The 24,843-nt window shown below is 43.3% G+C and overlaps 1 protein-coding gene across 1 annotated transcript in view; it reads left to right on the top strand.

Annotated features, from left to right (window-relative positions):
* The first annotated feature begins 20,472 nt into the window (after positions 1-20,472).
* MTMR7 (myotubularin related protein 7) overlaps positions 20,473-24,843 on the top strand; it is a 79,341-nt gene continuing 74,970 nt past the window's right edge. The window contains exon 1 of the mRNA XM_036250271.1: positions 20,473-20,548. Within this exon, the coding sequence (XP_036106164.1) occupies positions 20,525-20,548 (24 nt within the window). The 5' untranslated portion in view covers positions 20,473-20,524. The remainder of the gene's footprint in view (positions 20,549-24,843) is intronic.

The raw sequence follows: 24,843 nt of genomic DNA on the forward strand, positions 1-24,843 counted from the left end.
AATTGAGTGAAGGGTAAGTCTAGGTATACCATCTTTGCAACTTTTCTGTAAATCTAAAATTATACCAAAATGAAAAAAAAATTTTAAATTTTTAATATTTGTTACTAAAAAGCAGTAAGGTACCATGGATAAAGCGTGGGAACATTATATCAAGTGAAAAATCAGTGTATATATAATTTTTAAAAATATAAAACATCCAGAATAGGCCAGTTCATGGCGACAGGAAGCAGACTAGTTGTTGCCTAGCACTGGGGCGAGAGAAGGAAGGGGAGTAACTGCTAATGTTCTAAGATTGATTGTGGTGATGGTTACACGACTCTGTGAATACACTAAAAACCACTAAATAGTACACTTCAAACAGGTGAATAGTATGATATGTGAATTATGCCTCATTAAAGCTGTTATTTTTTAAATCTCCAGGGCAGGTTTCATCTGTGACTGGATATTGGGGTTTGAACATCATCGTTTGACTCAGTTTCTCTCCATTTCTTTGTTCCACCTTCCTGTTTGCTGGTGACTCCCTCAGGCTCCACATGGACCCCCCAGGTTCCCACCAGGCTCATTTCCCAGCAGTCCTGCGACAGGAGCGGTTCTCCAGTCCCTGCGGAAATCGCATTTCACTTCGTTGGTTCTGATGGGATGAGGAGAAGGTTCCTAACACAACTAATTCTCCTCCACCTCCGTTTGTGTGATAGCACAGAGATGAAAGACATGGGCGCTGGGGTGGTGTTGACAGTTACTCAGAAAAACAAACAGCCCGTTGTCCTGTTACCAGGACAAATGTGAATCGATGCTGAGTGAGCAAAATGACGTCTGCTCACTACGTAGAAGTGGATAGAAATGAATCTTTAACTTAATGACATCAGTGGATTTTTTTAAGAAAAGAAACATCTGTGCTGTCCTGTTTAAATCTCTCTGTTAGTATTTACTAAAAATCACAACGGGAAGAAGAAAAAAAAAGGTGTCAGTTTTGAGGTGCTCTCCGACGCAGAATACAAAGGCACCGGTCTTTTTCTTTGTAGCAGTTTCATTCATTTCTTAAACTTCACTCAGACAGGGCACATTAGACCCCACCATCTAAAATGCACTGACTCAGAACAGGTCAAAACTGTTTGACGCTGTAGCCACCAGCCACATGTCACTATTCAAATACAAATTACAATTAAATGAAGTTAAAAATTCAGGAACTAATTCACATTCGTCACTTTTCAAGTGGCTAACATGTTGGACAGTGCGGATGAAGAATATATCATTGTGTAGGACATATTGTGCTACAGTGGTTTAAACTATTATATTTATTTCTAAAATGCTATCACAGATCAGATTTCTGAAGACATCTCACATAAGACAATTAGACAGGTAAAAGCAAATTCTGAGGAGGTTTCAAAGAAAAACTCACGATTCTTTACCTTTCTCTTCTTAATATCTAGATGACTCTGTTTTGTGAGGTTGGCTGGATCCCCTTCAGTGGAAATTGTTAAATGTCCCATTCCAGTGTGACATTTGAGTCATCGTGGCTAGACCCCAGAGTATCTCTCTGCAGCAATTAGCCAGTGTTCAGTCCGCTCCCTCTGACTGGAGTGGACCATTCCCTCTGAACATCGTCTTGATCACTGGCCTGGCCCTGCTCGCTGTGGCCAGCCCTCCTGTGCATGGCTGGTTGGAGCCAGAATAATTTGCTCCTGGTCACTGCTGTTGGGACCACAGGTACAAGGTGGCCCTTCCCACTGTCACCATGGCCGGTGCAACTACCACCCTAAATATCTTGAGATATAATTATCATATAACATTGTTTGAGTTTAAGGTGTGTAACATGCTGACTTAATATATTTACATATTACAATATGATTATCACCATAGCTTTAGCTAACACCTCAATCATGTGACATAATTATCACTTCTTTTTTTGTAGTGAGAACAATTAAGATCTAGTCTCTTAGCAACCCTGAAGTTAGTTTATAATACAGTCTTATTGAGTACAGTACCTTGGATCTTTTTTGAAATTGGCGGAAAACCAAAAATGAGGCCCAGAACATACATCTAGGCCCATTCTTGGCTTTTCTGGGGATGCACAACAGGAGACATCTCTGTATCATGGCCTTTTCATTCTCCAGAATGGGGCGTCGTGGTCGCCTTCCCCCAGTTAGAAAGAAGAGCCAAGCAGACACAGCCCTGTCGGAGGGTCCCCTCACCCAGTGCGTGGGCAGGCGAGGACGGGCTGAGGAGCACAGTCAACCCCGAGACCTGGAGCAAGACTGCAGAGGCACACTTCCGTGGACAGCCTGGGCCTACTTGTCCCCCATCCCCATGGGCCAAGCTACCAGTCCTAGGTTCTCCTGACTCAGCTTTTCCTCAGGGTTCCTGACCCATGCAAATCTGAGTCCCTAGAGACAAGGCCTATAATCCCCTGCATAACCCCGGTTACACTGACTGACGTCAGATCATTTGTTCACACACATTTGCCTTTTAGAAATCTTACTGTGTAGTTTTACTTCTTCAGGCAAACTGTTCAAGCGTATAAATGTTCTTATAAAAGGACTGTTTGAAGCATTTCATTTTTTATTTTAAAACATAGGATATAGAAATAATTCATATTTTCCTTAACTGAATAAATTAAAAGCAGTAAAAAGGTTTTTGTATAAGAGCTTTACTGAAGGGTAATTGATACACAACACTTCCATGTTTCAAGTATACAATGTAATAGGTTTTGAGGGATATGAAACCTTCCCCACAATCAAGATAACAAACGCCACCAAAAGTTTCCATGTGCCCTTTGTAATCCCTTACTCTGTTCCTCTCCACCCTGTCCAAATAACCCCCACCCTCACCCAATCGCCAGGCAACCACTTATCCATTTTCTGTCATTATCAATTCGTTTGTGTTTTCTAGAATTTTACATAAATAAAATTATTCAGTATGTATTGTTTGTGTGTGTGGGGGGGGAGGGGTCCAGCTTCTTTTATTCAATAGAAGTATTTGGACATTCACCCATGTTGCATGAGTTAATGCATCTTTTAAATTGCCGAGTAGTATTCAATTGCATAGATATACCACGGCTGTATATCCATTCATCTAGTCTATGGGCATTTGGTGGTTTCCAGCTTTTGTCTACTACAAATAAGTCAGCATTCATGTATGCACATATGATTTTGTTTCTTTTGGATAAATACTAGAAGTGGAGTGGCCAAGTCAAACAGAAGCTATATGTTTAACTATTTAAGACATTGCCAAACTATTTTCCAAAGTGTTTGTACCATTTTACATTCCCATCAGCAGTAAATGAGAGTTCCAATTGCTCAACACATTTGCTAACACAAGATATGATTAATCTTTTAAATTATCCATTCTTTATTTGTATTTGGCTTTTCTGCCATTTATTTATCTTCTTTGGTGAAGTGCCTGTTTAAACTTTTGCCCATTTCTTATTAAAAATTTTTCCAGCTTTATTGAAATAAATTGACCTATAACACTGTGTAAGTTTAAGGAGTTCAATGTGATGATTTGATACACATATATTTATAAATATTTACTACAGTAAGTTTAGTTACACATCCTTCACTTCACACAATTACCATTTTGTTGTTATTATGTTGAAAACATTAAAGCTTTACTTTTGTAACAACTTTTGGGTGTACCATGCAGTATTGTTAACTACAGTGACTATGTTGTACATTAGACCCCAGAACTTACCCATCTTAGAACCAAAGTCTGTACCTTTGGCCACATCTCCACATTTCCTCCACCCCTCAGATCCCGACAACAACTCTCTGTCTATGAGTACAATGTTTTTGATCCCAACTATAACATTTTGTTATATTTATCCCTACTTCACATTTTCAGTTGCTAATGTATATAAATAAAATTGATTTTTGTATTGATGTTGTGTCCTGTATCCTTGCTAAGCTTACTTGCTAGCTCTAATAGCTTTTTATTTTTGTGTAATTCTATAGGATTTTCTATGTATAGAATCATGTCAGTTGCAAATAAAGACAGGTTTATTTTTTCCTTTTCAATCTGGACATCTCTGAGTTCTTATTCCTGCCTCGCTGCCCTGGCTGGAACCTCTGGGACAATGAGAGCGAATGTCCTTGACTTGCTCTCACCTTGGGGGAGAAGCTTTCGGTCTTTCATCATTGAGTGACGTCAGCTCTACTTTTTGTAGATGACTTATCAGATGTAGTAAGTCCCTTCTATTCTTAGTTTGCTGAGAGCTTTTTCAAAAATCAAGATTGGATGTTGGATTTTGTCTAATTATTTTCCACAGCTATTGTGATGATAACATAGACTTTTTTAGTCTGATAATATGGTAAATGATATTGATTTTTCCATTGTTAAAGCAACCTGCACACATGGGATAGACTTTATAAAACAAAAATTTATCAAGTTAATTTTTAGTTTAGTCTACCTTACTGCGTAGTTATTATGGCACAGTTTATCAACTCATGAAATATTATTTTTCTAGCTATAATTGTTTTCAATATAGCTTAAAAATTGTTCATTTTTAAGGGTGAACTAATCTTAAAATAGATAAAATTCATAATGATAATTGGTTTGCCAATATGTAACAAAATATGTTTTTTTCAGTCTTTATAGAAATGAGAAAGTATCTGAATTCTCTACTTTTCATGAGCTGCTAGGTATTTCCAAATACATAATTTTCTAGTCTAGGGCAAAGTATTTTGTGTGATTCTACCTGTGTACACAACTCTTTTCCTCTTTCTGTTTGGAGGGAATGTGGTACATAAAAGAATTCAACAAGAATATTACTCATTAGCCACTGTTCCCAGAGAGATGTACAGGAAATGTTCATGATCCAATTTCAGTTGAAACTTGGGACAGGAAATGACTCTTCTCATCAAAGGGGAATTAAAAGATTCCCTCAGGATTGCATTATTGAGAAAGTTGCCAAAGTGAGAAGGCAGATAATGAGCTCTGGAGTTGGAGAGACAGAGCCAATCGGCTATCAGCCATTTCATTAACCAGTAAGTCAGGCGAAGCCTACTGGAAGAAATCCAAGCCTTTGGAAGAACTGGAATCAAGACTTAATCCTCAAGGATGTTAAGTAAGCACATAAGCTAAGACTATAAGTTTTTGCAACCCAGTGGCTGATAGGGTAGGATTGGGGATAGGAGACCAGGGTCTGAGGGCTGCCCATGCAATTTCTGACACCCTGTCTCCTTTCATTTTCTTTTCTCTCTTTCTCTTTCTCTCTTATTTCTTTCTCCTTCCTTCCTTCCTTCCTTCCTTCCTTCCTTCCTTCCTTCCTTCCTTCCTTCCTTCCTTCCTCCTTCCCTCCCTCCCTCCCTCCCTCCCTCCCTCCCTTTCTCTCTCTCTCTCTCTTTCTTTCTTCCCTTCCTTCCTTCCTTCCTTCCTTCCTTCCTTCCTTCCTTCCTTCCTTCCTTCCTTTCTTTCTTTCTTTCTTTCTTTCTTTCTTTCTTTCGTTCTTTCTTATGTGCCCTTAGTGGGAACCAAACCCAGGACTCTCTGGTCTGTAGGCCGATGCTCCAACTGCTGAGCCAAACCGGCCAGGGCTCATATCTTTTGAGACCCGATCCGTTTTTTTGTGTGTGTGTGATTGTGAGGTGAGGTACATAAAGCAACTGGCACATCGCTGGCACATAGTTGTGAAAGGAGAAAGATGCTAGTCATAACCCTGAGTGACCTCTGAGGACAGATCCCGTTCCATGGAAAGGCGCTGAGCTGCCGAAGACTTAGCTGGTTGGTCTGTGATGAGAGGGGCCGGGGGTGCTGACTTGCCCTGCTCATTACAGAACAGGACTCCCAGTTCCCAGAGCAGAGCCGAGCACGAGACCAGAGTCAGTGCCGAGAAGAAAGGCTTGTGAAAGGCCAGCAGGAACGACAGAGCCTTTCAGTGAGTCTTACAGACCTGGCCCATGTACCGCACAGGTGTGCAGGACTAGAACTTTCTTCTTTTACCTATAATTGAACTAAACTTCGAGTCCCCCTTTTAATGGGTGATGACAAAAGTAATCTTCGGATTCAAGGTCGGCTCAGGATCTCGGGTTCGAAGCTCGGGAGACTGTGGCTATCCTCTCAGGTGTTTCCTCGTCTCCCTCCAGTCCTTCCTGCTTTCCGCCCCGGAGGTGACAGGAGATGGAGAAGGGAAGACTTCTGTCATCCAGCTCAGGGGAGGAGGAGGCCTGGTCCTGGATTATCCTGCGCCCATCTCTGGCAGCCACCGAGCTGCAAGGTATCCCGGCCCCTGGGCGCATGTCCTGCAGTGTTGCTGAAATGCCCACTGTCCTCCTGACCACCTTCCTGATGACCAGCACAATGCAGGCCACTCTGGGTCCTGCTCACTGGGGCATAGATCCCGGCCTCCTCCACCGCCAGTGGCCTGGGTGCCATGCCCACCCACCTCTCAGAGCCACAGGAACATTCTTCTGCTGTCCCCGTATCACCCGGGGCTGCCCTCGGGCCAATGTCTGGGCATCTCAGGTTTGCTGGTGCCAGGTTGCATGCAGACTGCCTCCAAGAGAGTCCCAGACTTCCCAGGCTGCGTTCTGAGAAGGAAGGCCCAGTCCTTTCCTGCCTAAACCCAAATTTCCCCTAAACTCATCTTGGATTTCCAGTGGCCTTCCCCACTTGGACTCGGCCGAGGCCAGGAGTAGAGCCAGGCCCAGAAACACTCACACACTCCCTCTTGCTTTCTTCTCCCCTTTGAGGTTCTTTGGCTGGGGAACCATGCAAAGTCTTTTATCCTCTTCTTGTGTGGCTTAAAATGGGCTCTTTATTGTTCTCCTCCCCATATATTGTTTAAGGGTAAACTTCATGTCTTCTTCCTTGAGGCTTTGGTTCTTTAATTATAAAGCTAAGTGTGTGGAATTCAGAAAGCATCCCCCCCCCCCCCCCAATCCATGTTGTGCCTCTCACATCAAGTTTCTGCTACTCAAAGACCTTTTTTTGTCTTAGCTTATACCTGACCTCCTCTTTTTTTTTTTTTTCAGATAGAGTGGGAGGAAAAGAGAGAGAAACATCGACATGAAAGGAACACATTGAATGGCTGCCTCCTGCATGACCCCAACCAGGACTGGGGACAAATCGCAACCGAGGTACATGCCCTTAGTGGGAACCGAACCTGGGTCTCTCTGGACTGCAGGCTGACGCTCTAACCACTGAGCCAAACTGGCCAGGGCTGACCTCCTCTTAAGAGTACATGAAAGATGTTACAGCTGCTTCAAATTGTGGGAGGAAAGATGATGGTAAACAGAAATGTAAAGAAAAGGAACATCAATTACTATTTCAAATATAATTCACTACACTAATATGTGTTTTTAGATGAGTTGTACTGTGTTGGGTAATGTGGTAGAAGCAATCCTAAAAATTCTTTAAAAATCCTCAGTGTTGTCTGTGTAGTGCCAAATACTTGGTTTGAGTTATTTTAGATAGAACTAGAGAAACAAAGCTGAATGGTACGTCTAAGATGGCACAGCATGGAAGGGGGGCAACAGGACCCTGGAACCCATGTTCACTTTCCTTTCCACCCACAGATCTGCAGAAAGTTGGACTTTCATGGGGCATGGACTGTGGATTCAAGCTAATTTTATCTCAGAGTGAGTATACCCCAGCGGACAGACATCTGGGTTAAAGAAGAAATGGTCACTACATGTTAGCTAATTATAGTAGTCGTGGAAATAGAAAGCGTGGTGGTAGGAATGTTCTTGAAGAAGTGGACCTGGGAGTGCCAGCTGGCCGGGGAGAGGACACTTGAGAGGACAGCCCTGGACCGGTCAGCAGCAGCACCCGTTCAGAGTCCCGGGCGAGAGAAGCCGAGACAGGTGTCCCAAACCACCCTGTATGTCCTATGCATCATTACCGACACCATGACATGACGCTCCAGGGGACCTCAGAATGGTCATCGGCCAATGTCTGGTTCTGACCTTGCAAGCAGGTGATGTCTCTGGGCGTCTGTTTATTTGAGTTGCTATAACTGAGTACTTTTAGGTTATCTGAAAGAGGATAGGATAAGATTATTAGTTAGGGTTTTCCAGAGAAACAGAACCAATAGGATATATATGTGTGTGTGTCTGTGTGTGCGCGCGCGCCTGTGTGTATGTATATATGGAGAGAGAGAGGAGATATTATAGGATATCTATATTTCTAGAATCTTATTCTGTTACCCTATATATATTCTATTATCATGTATCCTATTAGGATATCCTATATATATTCTATATATTTGTTCTATATATCTAGCTACTCCTTTTATTTAGATCTGGCCCCTGTGAGTGTAGGGCCGGCTGATCTGAACCCGCAGGGCAGCCTGGCAGGCTGTAAATCCCAGCGGCAGTCCATGTTGCCGTCTTGAGTCCAAAGATAGTCTGGAGGCAGAATTCCTTCTTTCTGGGACCTTGGTCTTTGCTCTCCAGTTGATTGGATAAGGCCCACCTACATTCTGGAGGGTAATCAGCTTTACTCAAGGTCAGCTGGTTTCAATGTTAATCGTATAAAAAACATACTTTCAGCCCTGGCCGGTTTGGCTCAGCGGTTAGCACGTCGGCCTGCGGTCCGGAAAGACCCGGGTTTGGTTCCCGCTAAGGGCATGTACCTCGGTTGCAGTTTGTCCCCGGCCCTGGTTGGGTCGTGTGGGTGGCAGCCACTCGATGTGTCTCTTTCATGTCGATGTTTCTCTCTCTCTCTCTCTTCCTCTCTCTCCCTCCCACTCTATCTGTGCAAAAAATGGAAAAATGTCCTCGGGTGAGGATAAAAAACAAAACAAATAAAACATACTTTCACAGCAACGTCTAGACTGGCATTACACCTGACATCTGGGCACCTCAGCCCAGTCAGGCTGACACATGAAATTAACCACCAAAATAAGGGGTTTTGCTTTTACTTTCTTTAGAGATGAGGAGAGTAGGAAGCATGACCAACACACTGTTTGCTCCCCGTCTGGTTAAGCAGACAGGTTTGAGCCCCAGTGGAAAGGTGGGTGAGCCCCAGATGCTAGGAGCCTCATGGTAAAGTCTGTGGACTCGGGGCTCCCGCAGAGCTGCTTGGCGAACAGCTCAGAAGAATGTGACCCAGACCTGGGAAGACAGGCACCCGTCCCCCCACTTCCGTGGGAGACCAGTGTGGCTCTGGCCCCCGGTGCCCAGGAAGGAGAAATGCTGTGTTTTCACTTCGGAGTATTTGGAGCTAGAAAAGAGAAATGCCGAGGAGAAGCTGGGCCCGGGGGGAGGGTGTGTGGGGGGCTTACATCTGACAGACCCTGGCTAATGGCTCTGAGTGCCCTCCTCCTTGACTCCTCACAACCACCCTGTTAGGAGCTCCCATTTCACAGGGAGGGTAAGCACGTCCGAGGCTTATGTCGCTGATTAGTGGCAGAGACTGAATTCCAGCCTGGGGAGCCTGGCTCCTGAGTACCATGCTCCTAAGTGTTCCTTTATCCTGCCCCCCACTAAGGTGAAACAAAGCAAAACAAAATTAGGCAAAAATAATTCAACAACACAAAACGCTCACTGTGAGTATAAGTGGTTTTAGAGTTTCCAATGATAAATGGAAATTCTTCTTTTTAAATCCTCACCCAAGGATATTTTTCCATTGATTTGTATTGATAGAGTGGGAGGCAGGGAGGGAGAGAGAGAAAGAGAGAAACATCGATGTGAGAGAGACACATTGATTGGTTGCCTTCTGCACAACCCTGACTGGGGCCAGGATCGAAACTACAACCAAGGCATGTGCCCCTGACTAGGAATCAAACCTGTGACCCTTTGGTCTGCGGGCCGATGCTCTAACTGCTGAGCCAAACCATCCAGAGTGGAAATTCTTTTTTATGTTGTTGTTGTTAAAGCTTCAAAAGAGTAAAGTAAAGTAATTTTCCTGGGTAGTGCCTCCCATTATGCTATCGGGGAAACAATTTGAAGATGGTATTAATAATCTCAGCAGCATCAAATACACTACTCTACAATTAGGTTTATGGGGAATGACCCCCCACCAAAGTGGATGAATACTGTATGTGTACATGTACATGTCTTTTATATCTTCTATTTATAGAGATAAATTTATGTTGAAGGATCATTCCCTCTCCATAGTATTCTAATGAAAAGTTTGACATTAGCCCTGGCCAGTTTGGCTCAGTGGTTGAGCATCGGCCTGCAGACCAGAGAGGCCCAGGTTCGGTTCTCGCTAGGGGCACATACCACACACAAAAAAAGTTTGACATTAAATTTTATCTTTTGGGGAAAAAAGTAAACTGTGTTGTTTAAAGGATGGTGAAGGAGTAAAAGTAAAACTTGACTTACAAATAACCTACAGGACTTTAACACACCCGCACTTTTCTATATTCCATAATATGACCTCAATTTGAAGGCTTTGAACTTTTAATTATCAACTGATGCACACACATTTAAGAGGTATCTCACAATGACCCTGCTGGCCAGGCAACACTTCATTATTTTAAATTTTTATTTACCGGTTTTTAGAGAGAGGGAGGGGGAGGGAGAGAGGGGAAGAGAGAGGGAGATGAGGGGGGTAGGGAGAGGAAGAGGGAGACACATTGATTTGTTGTTTCACTTACTAATGCATTCATTGGTTGCTTCTTGTACGTGCCCTGACTGGGCATCTAACCCACAACCTTGGTGTATTGAGATGACACGCTAACCAACTGAGCTACCTGGCCAGGGCAGTCAACAAATTATTTTAAACTATGCTGCTTTCTTGATTTATCCAGAAGTGTTGTAGAATTACTTGAATATTTATTGAACATTTTCTCATATTTTGCCATTCTTTTGAATAACTAGTAAAAGAAAAATGTCACCAGTGCTACAACTGCAGAGATGTAAATAGTGAGTTTTGTGTTAGTTGTAGTGCGTACAGGACTTCTGAATGTGTCTGTCTGATGCGTGTCGAGTTGTGAGGGAAAAGAAAATAATCCAAACTGTGAGAACTAGACTGTTGAAGACCATGACTGGTATGTCAAGTGTCTTCACAATGGAAATGGAAACACCTTTAAAAACTGGGAATATCACTGAAAACTCCAGAGGCCCAAAGGCTTGGGAAAGTCCCCAGAGCCGCTACAGTGGTATGGCTCACCCAGCCTCTCCTTGCAAAGCACACAGGGCAGGCGCTCCATTTTCACTCGATAAATATTTCAGCATCATCACTGAGAGCTGTCACATTCTCCTGCTCAATCCTAGGTGAAGGTCTTTTCTAGCAAGCTTCTCCTAATGTTAAAACAAATTGTGTTTGTTTATGAGAATGTCGTTTCAAATGACCCGAGCAAATCAGAAGTGAGATAAAAAAAATCACTTAAAAATTATTTTCTGTCTCTAGGTATTTACTCTATGTTTTGGTGTTTATTGCATGCATTATGCATCCTGCAAAGAGACAGATAATATTCCTTTGTACCACACTTAGGGGATTTGTAATATTTAAAGTTTTCTAGTAGTGGAAGCTCTATTGTCTAGTCTACTGTAGTCTCTTGTCCTACATTGGTTTTCTGGGATCCTGGACACACAAAGGTGGGTCACTGAACAGAAGGTCTTTGTTCAGTCTGTCTCTGTTCTCCCTCCTCTTCTCTGTTCTTCAACTCCAAATGTTTAGAGTTTAGACAATGCTATCAAAAGCTGGACCAGGATACCACTAGTTAAAATAGAATACAGTCCTTTTTCTCCGTTTTCAGAAAAAGCTAATAGAATTATCTCTATTTAACATTTCTTCTTCTATAAATTTTCTTAAACTCTTTTGTGTTTGCTGCTCTCAAGTCCAAAATGAATAAATAAATCGCTAACAAATATCACCATAAAATTCAGGGACCGTCTATGAAGAGGATCTTTTACTAACACATTATTGTGGTTGAGATATAGAATCTATATATGTCTGCAAAAGTAGTCACATATATAGTTATATATACTAATCCTATATCTTGGTAGAATATTGTTTATAGTCTGCAAAGACCATGGAATCTAAAGTGTGTAATGACTTCCAGTTGCTCTTTAACCTAGCAACCTAAAGAAGAAAGAGTTGAGATACTGGTCTTCTCAAGAAGCCCCCTCTGTTGGCATCTCTATCGCTTAGGGCTGCCCAGGCCACACTGCCTTCTGCTTCTAAGGCGGAGGTAGGAGGTCTGTTCTTTATAAGGCAAGATCAAGAAAGACCCCATGGCCCTGGCCAGTTTGGCTCAGCAGTTAAAGTGTCAGCTCTTGGACTGAAGGGTCTTGGGTTCGATTCCCAGTCAGGGGCACACACCTTGGTTGCAGGTTCAACCCTGGCCCTGGTCAGGGTCATGCAGGAGGCAACCAATCAATGTGTCTCTCTCATATCAATGTCTCTCTTTTTTCTCTCTCTCTCTCCCTCCCTCCTACTCTATCTGAAAATCAATAAAAAAATATCCTCAGGTGAGGATTAACAACAACAACAAAAAGACCCCATGCATTTTTTAAATGTAGACATGATGGTAATAATGGGAATTTGATATAGTATAAGTAGTAGCACAATTGGTACCATTATTTTTATAACCTTATGAGGAATGGTCCAGAAATTTAGTTATCATTTTAAAAATCTGAGCACTAAACAATCTGTTTACAACCTAATTTCTAGACTACATTTCATTCATACATTTGTGACTATGGAGACTCTCTGTAAAATGGCAGAATGATCAGAAACAAAACAATGAAAATAAACTTGATTTGTTCTATTTGCAAATAATGGGATTCCGACTTCGTGCTGTGTTCAAGCTCTTCGAGTGGTCTTGGCAGCGACAAGCCAAGGCTGCCGGATCCCAATGCAAACACAGGTGGTTCTGGACAACTTAGATCCAGATCACACCCTTGTTAGCTCACCATTCTGAACAAATCTTGTCCGCTGCTTTTGTTTACAAAAATAGTCTCTCTGCCAAAGAAAAGAAGAAAGAATTTTCGTGCAGAGCCAGCATTAAAATTACTCATTATCTCCACAAGAAACCCTCATGTAACCCAAGAACAACTCTTACATTTGTTTATTAGAAATCTCAAATTGCCCTGGCTCCGAGATCCACGATATTGTGCATTTTGCCAATATTTAGCATCTACGTGTACATAAAAAAGAGGAGGGAGATTAAGGTAAGGTTTTATTAATTATTCAAATTCCATTTCTCATTCTATTGCCCAAACACCAAAGATGCATTTCAGCCTTTCACTAACAGATAATGATCAATTCAGTAATTTTTGTAGAACATTGGCTTTAAAGCCCCATAGCACGTTCCTCCAAACCGGACTGAACTTCACAGGAAAGTCTTCGGGATTTTTTGCTTGTAAGAACAGCACTGCCAAGATCACAACCCAGGAGGGAGCACCCTCCTCTCATGTTTTTCCAGCGATTGTTATACATTTGGAATATTTGGTTTTATGGTTTCCTCATGGAAAGTAAGCCTGGTTTTATCCTTGAAAAAGGATTACTTTCAGAAAAATTATTTTTGAATTGAAATTTTTTAAAGTATACACTTTGAAAGTCTCTCAACTATTCAATATCCAATTTACGTTTTGCTTTGAAAAACTAAAAATAAAATGTATCCTCCACAAATGTGTTTGACACATTTCTTAATTGAAATGTTTTTATTTTTTTAAAGACTGTTAAAAATACACATTCTTTATAATTGTTAAAATATGCAACACAAATATTTGTAAAATATTTTTTAAAAACTTTAAAAAAAATTACAATCACCCACAAATGCACCATACAGATGTAATTGTTGTATCAGTATATTTCTTTCTCCTATTTTCTGTCTGTTTTCACATCTATACACACATGTGCCCACACTCACATTGAAACACAATTCAGATTATATTGTATATACAGTTTTGTATCTGGCTTTTTGGATTAAAAATTTGTTGTGAGAACCACGGAACTCTACACCTAAACTGATTAAAATGGCAAACTTTATGTTATGGGTATTTTACTACAGTAAGAATACTATGCTAAGTGAAGTAAGTCAGGCAGAACAAGCTAAGAACTATATGATTTCACACATACTTGGGATTTGAAACTGAAACGCATGGACACAAACAGCAGTGGGTTGCCAGAGGAAAGGGGGCCTAAGAAATGGTGATGGAAGATGAGCTGACTTTGGGTGGTGGGCACACAGTGCAATATACAGATCCTGTAACAGAAATCCACACCTGAAACCTACATGATGCTATTAACCAGTGGCACCCCAATACACTTAATAAAACAAAAAACTTACAAAAAAAGACCACATAAGCAGCGTTTGGCTAGCAGTGGGCCGTGCCAGTAACCCGTGTGCTTTCGCACGCAGCCTGCTGGAGGCGCTGCACCACACCCGTCACTGCAGATACCTGAGCACATCTGGATCTGCTGGGGTCCAAAGGCCGCTGTAGCTGATCTGCTTCCACTACGACTCCAATCAGACCGAGCCTTTCTCACTAAGACCCCACCCAGAGCTGGCGGCCCTTGCGTCTAGCTTAGCATTAGGTTAGAGCACAGAGTGGTGGGGGTACAAAGTGAAGAAGCTGGCCTTCCATGTTGGAGAAGCCATTTCAACATGTCCCTCACTGCCGCGGATCCCTAAACACTTCACGAAGACGGCAGGACCCTGAATTTTCCCAGAATGCATCTCCCACCCTGTGGCACGTGTGCCTTGCTTGGGCATCTTGGGCACCTGCTACTTTTTGCTGATAAGATCTAGTCGACACGATGTTGTCAGTGCAGTGGCCAGCATGGTCTTCTTGGGATCGTGGTCTGATCCAGGCCCCCATGGACAATAGTGACAGAGAGGCATAAAATTACACTTCCAGATGAAAATAAACTGCCTATGATCTCCGCTTATTGGAATGAACAGAGTTCCTTTGGAAGAATGCCATCTGGAGGGAATGCTGAAGCGGATTTTGAAATGAACCACAAAGGATTTGATGGATGGGAACAGTGTGAGCAAAGACAGAGAGATGAGCAAATGCAGGGTATAGAAAGCGATTGGTTGACTGATTGATACACTTAACAATTATTTATTGAGCACCTAGGAAGTCCACTGACTTACTTCGCTGAGTTTGTAAACGAGGGCGGTAGGGTGTGGCTGGGCCTGCAAGGACAGGGTAAGGAAATGGTACTTCATTCCGAAGGCAGCTGGAAACCACGAAGGTTTTTAAGCTGGAGAGCGATACGATTCGAGTTGCTTCTTATGAAGATTAATCTGGCCGCCGAGGCTAACAGTCCCGGCAGGAGGGGGCACTGGGGACTTGCACTAGAGTAATGACCTGAAGGAGGAAAGGGAAGGGCCGGTGGAAGAAATGTTGTGAAGGAGTAACAATGTTGTGAAGGAGAGACAAACTCGAGGTTTTGTAATTGAGATCAGCAGAAGAAATAATGAAGTCAAGAGGAGCATCTGGTATTAGGTAGAAGGTAATAATAATAATAACAGCTGGTACTAGACAGACGCACCTTGAGGGCAGGGGCTGGGATTGCATTGGTTCGCCCATGTCTGCCCAGTGCTTGGCACAAGGTGAGTAATTCAATAAAGGTTTGTCACCACACATCAAATGCTCGATCTGACTGCTCTAAGAGAAAGGTGTTATTATCCCCCATTTTTTGCTATCAATCCTATTTTTTTATTTTGAATGACCTCAGGCATATACAACAATAAAGAGGCTAACAGAATAAGCATTCGTATTAGAGATACCAACTTTTCAGCTTGAGAAACAAAGCAATACAGATATCATCATCATCTCCATTTCACAGGTGAGAGAGCTGAGCTGAGAGTGGTTTAAAAATGTGCTCAAGCCCGCTGGGTGTGGCTCAGTGGTTGAGTGTTGACCCATGCACCAAGAGGTTGCGGGTTTGATTCCCAGTCAGGGCACATGCCCCGGTTGTGGGCCTAATTCCTAGTGGGGGGCATGCAGGAGGTGGCCAATCAATGTTTCTATCTCTCTCTCCCTCTCCCTTCCTCTCTCTCTAAAATCAGTAAAGAAAAAAAAAATGTGCTTAAGGTCACACAGTGGATACCCGCAAGAGCTGTGATGTGCATATACACCTGTCTGCCTTCAAAGCCTATATTCTTTTTTTTTAAATCCTCATCTGAGAACACTTTTGCATTTATCGTCAGATAGAGAGGGAGGGAGAGAGGGAGGATGAAAGAGAGAGAGAAACATCGATGTGGGAGAGACACACCAACTAGTTGCCACCCACATGACCCCAATCGGGGCCGGGGACAAACTGCAACCGAGGTACGTGCCTTAACGGGAACTGAACCCGGGACTCTCTGGTCCACAGGCCGACACTCTAACCACTGAGCCAAACTGGCCAGGGCCAAAGCCCATATTCTTAATTGATTTTCATGTGTGACATTGAGGGGCATCTTGGTGGAGGTACTCAGATGGTAAATAGAAATATACTATGTGAGACAGAGAGAGAATTCAGGACTAGAAATATTAATAGGGGGATGGCAGTCAAAAGGAAATAAACATAATAAGTGGTCGGAGCACAGACACCTGGGCTGGAGTGATGCACCTTCTCAGAGGGAGAACAAGACGGAAGAGACTATTTGAAAACCTTGCCTGTCCCCAGAGTAAGCTCCACTGATGCTGGCCCAGAGTTTCCCTCTTGGTTCCTGGGAAAAAGGCAGGACCGTCTGCTGTCTGGGAAGTCCTTGCCTGGTATATCTGGCATAGGGCTAGGCCAAAGAAGACATCAATACTTTGCATCACCGAGTTTATAAAAATCCTGAAGGTGAGGATGCTATTTTTTTCCAGGCAGAACCCCAAATGCAGCTCTAACCATATCATACTGGGTATCAATGTGCTTCTAGCTGAGACCGGGCTTGTTCGAAGATGTGTGCCCTCCACTGAGGTTTAATGCTGCTGACTAGGATTTTACTGAGTTTGTAATCGTTAGCAACACTACCTACTGAGGAAGCATTTCTTGGCCAGATCACAAGTTTTATTTGCCTCAGGAGAGATGTAAGTATTCTGGAAAAAGTCTTGCAAGTTTTTTTGATAAATATCCAAGTCTCCTCAGGCCGCTGAAGATCACAGGATTTTGGGACAGTTCCCAGTTAATATCAAGTTTTTCTTTAAAAATCCCTATAGCAATTTATTTGCAACTAGAATATATGTGTGATAAAAATGTCCTAAGAAGATGTTTTCCAGAGGAAGTTGGGCAACACACAATAAAATAGATTAGGACCTGGCATATGACATGTATGCTTGGAGCTTTTTTTTTAAAAAAAATTATCTTTATTGTTGAAAGTATTACAGATGTCCCCCTTTTTTCGCCTACTAACTCCCTCCACCCTGCTTATGAACCCCTTTAAAAAGATCAGAAACACAGAAGTAGAGACCATATTATTTTGACTCTCTGATTTCCCTTCTCTACAAAGACAGGCTAGGCACGGTACAAAACTTAACCCTGAGATCTCACTGGCTCTCATGTAACAATCACCATAAAAAGTGTTTGTTCCAAAGGATTCTGCTGTAACTCTTTAGAATAGCTCCCTCCCAAGGAATGACTGGAGGAAACAGTCTATTTCTCTCTTTATTCATTTTAATCTAATGCTGAATGGTTTGGGGCCACAATCACAGAGTGAATTTATCATCATTGTTCTTTTTATAATCTCAACAGGTGTCCTCCAAATATCAAGACCAGGGAGGAGAAAGCTGAAGAGTCACACACACACATTTTGCAGAGCTCTGGCCCAAAAATAACATATCATTTGTCCAGAACTGGTCACATGGTCCCACCCAAGAGTATCAGGATTGAAGAGTGTAATCTCCTGTGTGCCTGTGAAGAAGGAAATTAAATATTGACACATAGAGTCACACCTACCTACCATTTTCACAAAGGTGAAAATCACTGAAACCTCACACTGAAGAAAAAGGGCACAGTTATGGTGTTCCATGGTGAGGGAAGTCATTTGATGAATGTGCAGGTAACTAGGTCTTCACCCTATTGTCTAATATTTCACTTGATGGTAAAAATAGTTTTGTTGAAATATACTTATTTTCCATCCACGATTCACAAATACTAAAGATCAATAGCCACTTTCCAAGCCCCTGGGTAAAGGCCGATGTAGTGTAAACTTGGGTGTGTATCCATCTGCAAATTATGTAGTTGCTGGAAGAAAGTTTTTCTCCCTTCTCACTTCTTGGTTCTGGGGCCAGAGGGAGAGATTTCTGCTGTGTGAGGACTCCGAGATGCAGCGTCCACCCAAATGACCTGTGGTTCATGCCAGACACACCAGATATCAAACTTCAAGAACTAAGGATCTCAAGTCTGTCAATTATTTTCTGTATAGTTAAAACAGAAAATGTAGGAAGTAGATTAATTGCCCTGAGGCTTCTTTTGGCATTTCCACATGCTCTGTTGTCCATCTAGTTAGTTCACTTTTCATCTTCTTGGTGTTATCCATATCACTGTCATTGAACTTGGTCTGTCTCCTCTGGGTCTCCCTTCAATAGCCCAGCATCTGCCACCGTACCTTGGGTGTGACCATAAGTCAATTAATATCAATGTTTCTTAAGTAAATTAATGGCTAGTTTCACTTTTTGCCAAATTTAGGATCAACATGGTCAGCCAAGTCAATCTATTCTAGGTCCTCTTTTTCACGGCTCCTTGCCAACTCTTACCATTTGGTAGTTTGGAGAAACAGTGAAACTTGAGGATCTGAGGCAGCATAAGTACAAGAAAGTGCAGAATGCCTGTCAGAGGGCATCACAGTTGGTGATCTAATAACCTGGACAGTGATTGGGGCTGAGGGACAAGTCAAAAAGGTTTCCTGAGAAGACTGTTAGATCAAAATAAAATGTTTATTTATAGAGGCTTCTTTCCCTATTGTTATTTTATTTCTAGTTTGCTGTATGTTAATAGATCCTAATAATATGAATATAATTCTTTACTCATTTTAAGTTAATGTAGATTTTATTGCTATGGTTTGCAAAAGCTATATATATTTTTTTAACTAATCGGGACGTTTTTATTTTGCATTAGGCTACTTAAATTTTTTGGATTTACATCTTGTCACCTACCAATTAGTGTTTTGGGTGCTTAAAATAACATACGCTAATATGCAACAGGTCAGACATAGTTGTATGCAAAATCTGTTCCCCAAGTAGAGCAAACTCTTGATTAGTCACCAGCAGAGGGACAGAGAGCCTTCAAAGCATGTAAGTAATCTGAACATCATTAAACCACTCAAAATGGGTTCCCCCAAACGGATACAGGATTCCTAGTACTGCTGGAATTTGGAGACAGAAGCTACCTTTGAGCTCATCCTCATTAACTGAGGAGACTGAAGTTAGTGTTGAGTTGGTACCCAAATATTCTATTAGCAAGGAAGAAATTATAGCCCTGGGTCAATTTTGTCATATACAAATGTCAGCAGACAGTACTTGTCCTATCAGCCTCCCAAAGTGGTAGGAGGATGAAATGATAAAAAATACATGAAGGAGATCTGAGATCTGGAAATTCAAAAATAAATGATTAAAGAAAACTGTATTTGGAAGACTGCAACTGCCTACCAGGCTTTGGGGGGGAAGAGGTTAAAAAGTCTCTATAGTCAAAGACTTTACAATCCAGTTGGAAAGAGAGGTGAGTAAGAGCTAGAAAAACATGGAATAGCTATTCTAAGACCTATGCCCAGTTTTATGGAATTTTAGTAATGGTGGATTGTTGTACGTGGAGGGTTACAGGAAAAACGGTGGGTGTGTGCGTGCGGGGGTGGGGTGGGTGGGGGACCGCGCGTCTTCTCTTTGGCTTTTCCCAGTGGCTTAATGCTAACAATGGCGACAACTACTGTTAACGTAAATGAAAAAATGATACCTTATAATGGATGCTTTTTTTCTATATCTTCCAGTTCAGTTAGAGGTAAGTGAAGATGACAGATGAGCAGCCAACACTGTGCCAAGGAAAAGCGTCTTTTCCAACAGTGCCAACAGCGTCCTCGCAAGGTGATGAGAGATGCTTGACTTCACAGATCACCCCCTGGGCTCTAACACGGCTGCTGCTGTTTCCACCCTCATCCCAGTGCTATGCCCGGCTGGGGCGCTGAGCCATGCAGACAGCCCACTGGGCCGTGCTGGACCGGGGGACCTGGTGGCAGCATTTTGGGGGCTCTACCCCAAGTCCCACCTATGCTGGGACGCTCTGGAAGGAGGCCGATGGGCCTGTGGAGCGGCGTGTTCCCCATCTCTCCTCCGGAGGCCACACCCAACACAGGGCCCCCATTGTGTCTTGGGGAACAGTAGCGCCGCAGTATCTCGCTGGCTGCCCCTCTTAAAAAGGAGCGAGCGACTATCGCTCGGGCGACCCCAGCCAGGACGAGGTGGGGCGGCGGCGGACTGGGCAGGTGGCAGCAGGGCAGGTGGCCGGCGCGCGCAGACGCACGCTCTAGGGCCGCGCGGGCGCCTCGTGCTCACACGCCCGCCGTGCGCTGCAGCCGCCGCACCTGGAGGCGGAGCCAAGCCCCGCAGCCGCCTGCTCCCGGCGCGAAGCCCCCTCCCCACGCCCCTCCCGCGGCGCTGTAGATGCGCGTAGGTGCGTGAGCCGCCGTGCACCTCGGACCTTGCAGACGGGGCCCGCCATGGAGCACATCCGCACGCCCAAGGTTGGTGGCGCGGGCGCGGGCGGAGGAGGGAGCGGGAGGATGGATGCTGCGCTGGCCGGAGGCCTGCTTTCCCTGCGGGGCGCTGGCCCAGTCTGCACCGCGATCCGAGGAGGAGGCAGCCGAACCTGAGCATCTCCCGGTTCCCTGTGCGCTTCATCTTTCTCTTGCTGCCTCACAGGCCTAGCCGTGGCTGATGCTGCATCTAACCTCTTGTCCTTGGGGGTGCGCAGTGCATGTAGGGGTGGACGGGAGGGAACCTCAATTGTCTGTGGAGCAGTTGGGTTGCTGATCTGATAAATGCTCCTTGTGATCCCGCACTAGGTTACTGTTGCCTTATTTATTTATTTATTTATATTATTTTTAAAATTTTTCTGCTCAGAGCAGTTGAAAGAGAAACAAACCTTCCTAACGACAAGTGCAAGAAACCTAGTTATGAGCAGGTTGGATTGAATGCACTCGGGAAGCTTGTTGAATCTAAGGGTTCAGACTCACCCAACTCACCCTCCCGCCTCCACATCATCAGGCTGTGAGCTGCAGTGGACCTTACGCGGGGCGATGATCAATATCCACTGCAGATTCAATGTTATCAATCCTTTCGTCCTCTTGACTTTTCCAGCCTGTTTCGTTCATTGGGGAGAAGAGTGCAACTTATAGATTCGTCCACTGGTGTGGGTGGAACACCAGCTTTTGTCACTCGGTGAAAGCAACTGATCCTGATTCTTCCCGTTAACGCTGCAAACATTGACGGCTGTGCCAACCCTTCCTCTGTCGTGTACTTGTAATATAATTTAGAGTAGAGAGATGACCCACATCCCTGTCTAATAAAAACTTTATAAACTAGTGAAAGAATTTATTTGAAAAGTCTACTGGCCATCTCTCCTTACTACCACCACAGCCGCTTTCGTTTAAGCTGGGTCTGAGTGGTCAGAACTTGGGTAGCGCCAGGGATCCCACTCATCTCATGAGGGCAGGGGGACCATTACTTACCCAGTAAGAAGAGTTCATTTTTAAATTCTGGAATGGCTCCTAAGTACCTCTTTGTAAAAGCTACCTTATAATTATCTCATGTCAGTGGGAAACAAATCTTTTAGTTTGCTAGAGACTGTCAGTTCCAACAGTAAATTTAAATTGTATTTATTTTGCACGATGGGATTAAATTGTTGCTTCACAATCAGGAAATTGTAAATGTAGAAGGGAGTGCCATAAACCACAAGATAGATGGCTCGAAGCTTTTAGGGTTTAAGTACTGCTAAATAATTTACTCCGGAATGATGAATTTAACTCATGGCTTCTCTGCCCTTGCCAAGGGCATCCTTTTTTTGTCATTGTCCGATAGAATATGAATCTGGGGAGCAAAGGCCTCCTCTAGTCCATATGCAGACTCACTCGATACAGAGCCATGTGTGTAACCCTGAGCAGCAACAATATTCTCCCTTATTCTTAAAACTGGATTTCATAAACACCTTCTAAGCAGTGTAGTACTTCAAATCAGTACTTCTTTCTATGAGGCAATGCAAAGAAATGAGGGAAAATGGAGAATTGCCTGAAATGTCAATGAATTGAAGGTTATTCACATTTAGGATAATGCAGGTGGAAAAAATAAACTATAGAGGTTGGGTGGACCTGATTCGTGTATTCATTCATTTCATTCCACAAGCATTTGCGAACTTTTCATCTGCCAGGCTCTGTGTTAGGTCCCGGGAGCATGAAGCATCAGGGAGCTCCCAGTCAGCAAGAGGAGACTGTTGTAAATCTGGACAGACATATGTACAAGGGACAGCAGGCAGGGTGGGGAGAATGGGTGGAAGATGAGCTCTACCATAAAGGGGGAGGGAAGCCTTCGTAGAAGAGCTGGGTCATACATGCCCGGAGTCAGGAGTATCAGGAGCATTTGAGATAGCTGTCAGGCATTGTGTGAATATGATGTACCCAATCAATTACCACCTTAAAGAAGCTGAGAACCTTAAGGATGAGAAAGATAGAAATGATGAAATGACCCCTCAAGGTTAAACAACCTCTCTTTTCATTTTACATTTTTAAGGGCAAAATGATTTTCATGGTATAAATGAAAAAGAGAACGAGACTACTGGCAGAGTGTGTGTTGCAAAATATATAATTATTGATGGTTATTCTCATCTTTATTATGTGCTTCTATCATACTCTGGGAGTGCTGAATAGGTAGCTTGCCTTAAACTTCACAATTTCATGTCTTAGGTGGCTTATAAGGAGTTTACGCAGAGTTGTCTATCTGACCCACTCTGGATTTGAAGTGATATTCACCATGTGGGTAGCATGGGTTTATTTAAAGAAATGCACGGGTGCGTAATGAATGCACAGTTGCTTTCCTACTACAGTGAAAGCCATTCATTCGCCCTTAGTAAGCTCTGTGGTGTCTGTCACAGCCTCTGTGTTCTGCTTCAGGCTCAGGAGTTCAACTTAAGGAGACAGACGCACTTGAACAAGCTGAAATGCTTTGCACATGTTTCTTCTTGGGTGTGTGTGTTGAACCGAAGGCTCTGACAGAGCATATGCAAAGCAGGGTGTTTCTCCCAGAACAATTCCTCTAGACAGCAATTTTCAACCTTTTTCATCTCATTTAAACTAATTGCTAAAATTCGGCAACACACCAAAAAATATATTTTTGTTGATCTGACAAAAAATAGGTATAATTTTGATTCATGCACACCATATAGCTATTGTTGTGTTAGCTGTTGTCATTTTTGTATTTGACAATCTAAGGGAAAAGAGGTCAGTGTCCCTAACTAAACAGCTGTTGTGTGTTTTAAAAATTGTTATGGCACACCAGTTGAAAGTCGCTGATGTATAGAATCAGTGTTCCAGAGACAAATTAGTTTGTAGTTAGGTTGAAGTGAGGACACCAAGCATTACCTGGACTCATTGTCGTGAACTTCACTGTCTGGCATTTTCAACCACTCTGAAAACTTGCCGATAAGAGACTACCGTGCAGGGATCATTTAGGTTCAAGTACTACTTAGTTATATGAAAAGTTTAGGGCAAGCCTGACATGTTTGTAGGATTTGGTTTGGTACTGGATGGGATGTTAATGGGTCCAAGGAGCCTGGCTAACTAATCTCCACTTTTTGTACTTTGGTCTTTCTGGAAGACATGTTTTCCAAATGTGTAAATCTGAGTTGTAAAATGGAATATGTGATGACCTTTCAAAGCAGATCGTAAAAATGTCTTCTCTTCCTCCCCCCCCGCCCCCCCAAGTCTGAGGCCACTAGACTAATTGCCTCCTAACTGGCCTGGTTGGTTTGTTTTTTTCTCTTCTCTACTCCCTTCTCCACGGAGGGAGCCTGGGTGATGCCTTTTTTGACTCAAGTTGGTTATATTACTTCCCTGCTCAGATTCTTGGGTGGCTTCCCCTTGTACCCAGGATATAAAGTGAGAATCCCCAGAGTGGACTGTTAGGCCTTGTGTGGACAGACCTCTTTTTATTTCCCTGGCCTCATTCTGTGACAGTCTTCTCATTATTTACTTCCCACTGATCACCACTGGCCTCGTGGGTTTCTCAAATGTCAGGTTCTTTCCGGCCCCAGGACTTTTGCACTGTCCTTTCGTCAGGGGAACACTCCGTCCTCTCTTCACCTGGCGAAATCTCTCACCTTTGAGATTGGGTGTAATTTCTTCCGAGAGGCTCCTGCCCAGTTCCTCATCTAAATCAGATCTGCCTGTTACATCCTACTGCAGAGCCCCGTGCTTCACATCACGGGCCTGGGGACACGTTCTCTATTTGAGTGATGGTTTGTTTCATGTCAATCTCCCCTGCTAAACCAGGAGCCCCACAAAGGTGAGGATCATATCCTGTTCACCCCTGTATCCTCAGCACCTAACCCAGCTGCTGGCACCAAGCAAGCACACGCTAAGTAAAGGAACATTCGAATCAAGGACGGGATGAATAGGTCCCGGTTCTAGCAGTTCTATTTTCAGTGTTGCTGTAGTAATCCAGGCCCTGTGTGCATTGTACCCGTGACTAAGTACGGTGTTGTGAATCTTCTAATCGGACGAGTGCCAGGACCTGTGAGGGTCAATATGTTACGTGAAATGTATGGTGTATCTATAATGATATGCATTTTGTGATGATACATAGTTTGAATGAGATAGAATTCAGATAGCATTCACCATTTCAGTCCTTTTACAGTGTGCAGTTCAGCGCTTGTTAGTCCACTTGCCGTGTTGTGCAGCAGTCCCCGCTGTCTTCCCGGAGAAACCCAGCACCTGCTCGTCGTGCTCATGGCATTCTCCTGCTCAGGACAACCCCTAGTCTGCCTTCA

Source organism: Molossus molossus, unplaced genomic scaffold, assembly GCF_014108415.1.
Source record: "Molossus molossus isolate mMolMol1 unplaced genomic scaffold, mMolMol1.p scaffold_m16_p_9, whole genome shotgun sequence".
NCBI classification, from domain to species: domain Eukaryota; kingdom Metazoa; phylum Chordata; class Mammalia; order Chiroptera; family Molossidae; genus Molossus; species Molossus molossus.